Source organism: Anthonomus grandis, chromosome 19, assembly GCF_022605725.1.
Source record: "Anthonomus grandis grandis chromosome 19, icAntGran1.3, whole genome shotgun sequence".
NCBI classification, from domain to species: domain Eukaryota; kingdom Metazoa; phylum Arthropoda; class Insecta; order Coleoptera; family Curculionidae; genus Anthonomus; species Anthonomus grandis.
The window spans coordinates 2,876,535-2,882,698 of record NC_065564.1 but is presented as its reverse complement, the minus strand read 5'-3'; the positions used below and the strand labels follow the sequence as shown (position 1 = coordinate 2,882,698).

Below are 6,164 nucleotides of genomic sequence, written 5' to 3'. Positions count from 1 at the left end.
TCAGGTGAGACACTTTGCTTTTTGGGGACAATTTCTGTTCTATTGTACTTAGAGAGCTGATTTAAAAACTTCCAGTAAGGAAACCTTTAATTATAATAATCTGGAAAGTTTCAAGGACCTACTCCAAGAAAAAGTCAAAATTTTGGGCAATTTTGGTTTTTTTTAGGCGAGAAACTTGGCTTTTGGGGGACAATTTCTGTTCTATTGTACTTAGAGAGTTCATTTAAAAACTACCAGCAAGGAAACCTTTAATTATAATAATCTGGAAAGATTCAAGGACCTACTCTAAAAAAAAGTCAAAATTTTGGGCAATATTGGTTTTTTTAGGCAAGAAACTTGGCTTTTGGGGGACAATTTCTGTTCTAATGAACTTCGAGAGTTGATTTAAAAACTATCAGCAAAGAAACCTTTAATTATAATAATCTGGAAAGTGTCAAGGGCCTACTTTAAAAAAAAGTCAAAATTTCAGGCATTTTTCATTTTTTTCATGTGGAAAAATTTGATTTTTTGGCTCAAAATCTGTTCCATTGCACTTCAAAGGTTAATTCCAGAACTGGTTGTTACCATATCATTAATTATAACAGGCTATATAGTACATATGCGCCTATTAAATATATATTATAAAGTACAAGATTTAAAAGACTGTCAAATGAGGAGCATATTTTATGTTGGTCAATATATAATAAATAAAAATCACAGAATTGTCGTTTTCTTTTATCGCAGATTTTTTGAAACCTATAGGTTTCTAACATGTTTCGATAAGAAACGAGGTAAGGATATGCTTATTATCTTTTAGGTATAGAAACCTCACAATTTTTTTCTGCACACATTTAATATACTCTGAATGGCAATGAACTTTAAGTGACCTAAGAATATGAATATGAGTATATGAATAAGAATGTAAATAACAACAAATTCATAATGAGATGTAAATTTTAAATTGCTTTGCATGTATACACCTAGATCTTTTACTTCCTTTTTTCTCTCTAAAACTGAGTTGCTGATGGAGTAGTCATAAGTTTATAGGGTTGAGTTTTCTGGTGTAGGTTACAGTGACACATTTACCAGTATTAGGACTCATTTTGTTTTGCAAAAACCAATTGGCCAAGATTTCTAAGATAAATATACAATTTCTTTGAAAACCTTAAAATCATCCACAAAAACTAGACAAGAAGAATATTTTATGCATTTTATTATTGTATTAATAAAGACTGTAAAGAGTAAGTGACCAATATTACTTCCCTGACGAACTCCAGAGAGGTTGCAATGTATTACCAATTTTAACTTGATGTGAACTGTTAAGGCCCAAAATCTGTTCAATATCGTTAATTATAGCAGCCTACAGAGCTGTACTCAAATAAAAACTTGACGTTCTTGAGAATTGTTGGTTTTCTCACCCTATTTAGGTGCCGAAATACGGCCGAAAATTCTTCAAAGTGCCATTACAAAACCTAGAAATAATCACCGTAACCCTAACGGACGGCCAACAGCTCATAATCCCAAAACGCATCCACGAAATTTGCACTTATGTGCTGTCGAAGGTGCAAACCGAGGGGCTTTTCAGGAGGGAGGGCTCTAGGTCCAGACAGCAAGAAATCAAGGTACTATCATAACTTCAGGACCCTTAGAAGACTAAAAACGTAAATTTGCAGCTTTCTTTGGACAGGGGATGCCCTTTGGGGGATGAGTATAACGTTATCGATGTAGCAGCGGTCCTAAAAAGCTTTTTAAGGGAGCTCCCTGAGCCCCTTATACCCCAGGTGTATAACGACTTGTTTTTGATGTGTAGTCTCGAGAAAAGGCCTAAAAAAGACGTATTGGAGTGTCTTTTATTAGCCTGCCTTTTATTGCCTAGCGAAAACTTGAATGTACTGTCTTATTTAATGCAGGTACAAGATTTAGGCCTACAATCTATAAGGGGGTTTGAAAATTTAATTTTTTGTAGTTCTTTAAAGAGGTGGCCAGTTACTCAAGTTATAACAAGATGACTTATAGTAATTTATCGATTTTAATTGGGCCAAACATATTTCCTATGGACGATAAGTTGGTGCCAAAGTCCTCGTTTACTATAACAAGGATATGTGATATTACTAAAGTGAGTAATTAAAAATCTATCGGATATAAGTCAGGTCCTAGGGCGGGCCAAATAATTAATTTCCCTCCTCAGTTACTCATAGAAAACTCGAAAAACATCGGGTTCATTCCCGATTATATCATCGATCAAATGGGACAAACTCCTGACCAGGAAACTGAAAAAAGGCGAAAGAATAAACGAAGGAGCGGCTCATTGACAAGTAATTTTCCCAATAATTTTGACAAAATACTTTTATTTGAATAAAAAAAGAACTTACAGGGATGCTCAATGGTCTCAAAAAGATCGTGAGCAGTAGAACCGAAGAAGAGCCTACCACTCCTGACCTGCTCATAACCCCCACAATTCACGCCTCCCTTAAAAAAAAGAAGGGAGAGGGAGGCTTGTCACTTAAGAAAAAGTAGGTCTTTACAGTAAATCTGGCATTGATTGATGATTTCATATATATGCGTTTTAGGAAAGAAGTGTTGACTAAGTTGCCAGATTGCGCCATTCTCAATACCCAATTTAGGACCCCTGTTAGTGTCCATCCTAAGTAAGACTCACGGTTTTCTAGGTGTTGTTTTTATTTTAATAATTTGAATTTTAGCGACAAAAAACAATCGGAAGAAGAGACCTCTAGCAGCAGCTTGGAAAAGTATGTTTTGTCTATTTTAAAAGGTTTTTTTTCGAATTTAATTATTTTAGCCTTAAAGAGAAAAAGTTGCACTGGTACATGCGTACCCGCAGCATGAAAAGCCTTAAGGAAGAAGAGGCTGCGACCTCAGGGAACCCCAGGAGGGCCAGCCTGGGCCCCAAGTCTTTATTGGAGAGGCGTTGGTCGGCTGTGAGCAACGCTGCCAATTTTAGGTGGAAACCAAGAGATTAACCTTAAAAACTTTAAAAACTAAGTTGGTTTTCAGGAAAAAGAAGAGAACTTCTTGTGCGGGAACTAAAAAAGAACTGGCGATGGTCAGTAGAAAGTTAGAGCAAAAAGAGGAACCGGAGTACGTGCGAGTGTCCAAAACCGAATACGAAGAGTTTAAAAATCGGGTTTCTGCAATAGGTAGTTAATAAGGGAGTTTTTGGAAAGCTCGGCAACGTGGCTCGGTTTTTTTTTAGAGAGAAGGATCTCCTTGGAACTGGACAACGTCCAGGCAAAGATCGACAACGAAAACGACAACAATGTAAACCGCGAAATAGCCCAAGAGAAAACCGTCATCGAGAACGTCCAATCGGCTTACGAAAAAACGTTGGAGAACGCCAACGTGTCCCCCACCACCGATCAGCTGGCCAAGAGGCTCAGCAGGGACCTAAGGATCAGACGTAGCGCGGATCAGAAAGTGATCAGATCGCCGAGCGCTCGGAAAATCGGCACCTTAAGGCGCCGCTCCACCGAACGCGAAAAAAAAAACGAATCAAATCGTGCGCAACCAGTCGTGGCACTCGGAAAACGCCTCGGCGCCGTTACTGCCTCGCCTCAGCACTCGGAGGAAACGGCAACGAGGCCAAGATTCCGTCACTTTGGTACGTGCGAGACATTAAGGGGTGGGGACGGGAGTTTCGTAATTGGTCGATTTTTAGGTGACGCCTCCGCAGACTACGCATAACGGCGTTCAGAGATCGGCGTCGTTCCCTAAAGCGCAAACGCAACTGTTGGGTAGCGCCAAACTGTCTGACTTGTCGAATAATATGGATTATAGCACTTGTCACAGTAGTATTTCAGGTAATTTCGTTGTATGTCCTTTAATTTGATGATAATTATTTTAAACACTCTTTGGTCCCGTATTTTTTCTACACTCAGCACTCGGATACTGATGGCTTAAGTTCTTTTTTAGGTGATTCCCATTGGGTGAGCGCAGAAAACTTCTTTAGCACCCTAAGTGCCACGCCTCTGAGCGATGCTCAGAACTCTCGGGCCTCGATTGCGAAGCTGCGCGCTCAGAATATGGGAATGGTGCGGGCAAAAGCGAAGTAATAACCGCTTCTCCCTCCACTATAATTTCAAACGTTCTAACCTCATTTTTGCAGACTTTTTGACACTTTAAAGGACTCGGACACGTCGGTGTCCTCGTGCGGAGGCTCGGCCAATAAACCGCGCCCCAAAAAGACCGTTTCCACCTGCCGAGATGCGTCCAGAACGCACAGGTGGGCCAAATAATCAAATTTTAATCATTTTTTAAATAATAATTCCTTTAGGGTTTCAGCTTTAAGGTCGGAAGAGAGGAAGAGCAAAAAAAACGGTCTCGCCGAGACGAAAACGTCTAAATCACATGGGAAAACAGTACGTGAAGTGTCAAAACGACATGGACAAAGTGAGAAATTAAAAAATGATTTTTTCTGCACCGAAGAGGATTTTTTTTTTGTTTCTTTAGGAATTGACGACCCCTCGTAAGGACTTGACGAGTTTCACCCCAAGGTCCAAGATACCGCAAATCAAGTCGCCGCTGATAGTGAAGACCCCGAAACGACTCTGTAGGACTCCGGCCCTGGACAAGAGGACCCCCTTCAAGGTTATCCCCACCCCGGTTTAAATGATGACGTGGCAGATGATCCTTTTTGTTATATTTTAATTTAGGGTTTTTTTTTGTTTGCTCAATTTATAAGACTTTTTTATTATTAATACGATGATAATTGTACATTTTTTATGTAATATATATGCAGTGAATGAAATAAATTGTCTTGGTTTTATTTAATTTGTTTTCAATTTCTCGTATTTGAGGATTAAAAATGGTTTAAAAGTGACTTTTTTGGTATTCTAAGGCATTTCATGCTTCAGTTATATCCTGGATTATCTGGAAATTGTATTTGTCCTACGCATTTATGATGTAATTAAACGAGAGAGATCATTTCATAGCGATCGTCAAAGAATCTTGGGACTCAGAGGGGGTTATGTGCCCAAAACTTAGTCAAAAGTACACTTTTTCGCATTCTACCGCATATCACTTTCCTGGTACATCTTAGATCAGGTTGAAATTATGTTTTGCTGACTTAGTTATGATGTATACAAACGAGAGAGGTCATTTCATGGCGATCGTCAAAGAATCTTGAGATCCAGAGAGGATTATGTGTCCAAAACAGGGTCAAAAGTCCACTTTTTCGCATTCTACCGCATATCACTCTTGCTACATCTTAGATCATGTTGAAATTATGTTTTGCTGACTTAGTTATGATGTATATAAACGAGAGAGATCATTTCATAGCGATCGCCAAAGAATCCTGGGACTCAGAGGGGGTTATGTGCCCAAAACTGGGTCAAAAGTCCACTTTTCCGGATTCTATCGCATATCACTCTTCTGGTACATCTTAAATCAGGTTGAAATTATGTTTTCCTGACTTTGTTATGATGTATACAAACGAGAGAGATCATTTCATAGCGATTGTCAAAGAATCTTGGGACTCAGAGGGGGTTATGTGCCCAAAACTTAGTCAAAAGTCCACTTTTCCGCATATCACTCTTCTGGTACATCTTAGATCATGTTGAAATAATTTTTTGCGGACTTAGTTATGATGTATACAGACGACCGAGATCATTTCATAGCGATCGTCAAAGAATCTTGGGACCCAGAGAGGATTATGTGTCCAAAACAGGGTCAAAAGTCCACTTTTCCGCATTCTACCGCATATTACTTTTCTGGTACATCTTAGATCATGTTGAAATTATGTTTTGCTGACTTAGTTATGATGTATACAAATAAGAGAGATCGTTTCATAGCGATCGTCAAAGAATCTTGGGACTCACAGGGGGTTATGTGCCAAAACAGGGTCAAAAGTCCACTTTTCCGCATTCTACCGCATATCACTCTTCTGGTACATCTTAAATCAGGTTGAAATTATGTTTCGCTGACTTAGTTATGATGTGTACAAACGAAAGAGATCATTTTATAGCGATCGTCAAAGAATCTTGGGACTCACAGGGGGTTATGTGTCCAAAACAGGGTCAAAGGTCCACTTTTCCGCATTCTACTGGTGATATGCAGTACCTCTTAAATCAGGTTGAAATTATATTTTGGTGACTTAGTTATGATGTATACAAACGACAGAGATCATTTCATAGCGATCGCAAAAGAATCTTGGGACCCAGAGAGGATTA

The 6,164-nt window shown here is 38.9% G+C and overlaps 1 protein-coding gene across 1 annotated transcript; it reads left to right on the top strand.

Moving 5' to 3' along the window:
• Positions 1–888: 888 nt before the first annotated feature.
• On the top strand, positions 889–4,748 carry LOC126747169 (rho GTPase-activating protein 11A-like). The gene is given in 17 exon segments (XM_050455672.1): positions 889–900; positions 1,407–1,601; positions 1,653–1,889; positions 1,946–2,095; positions 2,168–2,294; positions 2,354–2,492; positions 2,550–2,627; positions 2,682–2,729; positions 2,780–2,941; positions 2,995–3,137; positions 3,194–3,477; positions 3,479–3,598; positions 3,656–3,797; positions 3,910–4,045; positions 4,103–4,219; positions 4,271–4,386; positions 4,526–4,748. Coding segments are annotated over 17 exon segments (2,286 nt in total). The 3' UTR covers positions 4,606–4,748.
• The last annotated feature ends 1,416 nt before the right edge of the window (positions 4,749–6,164 follow it).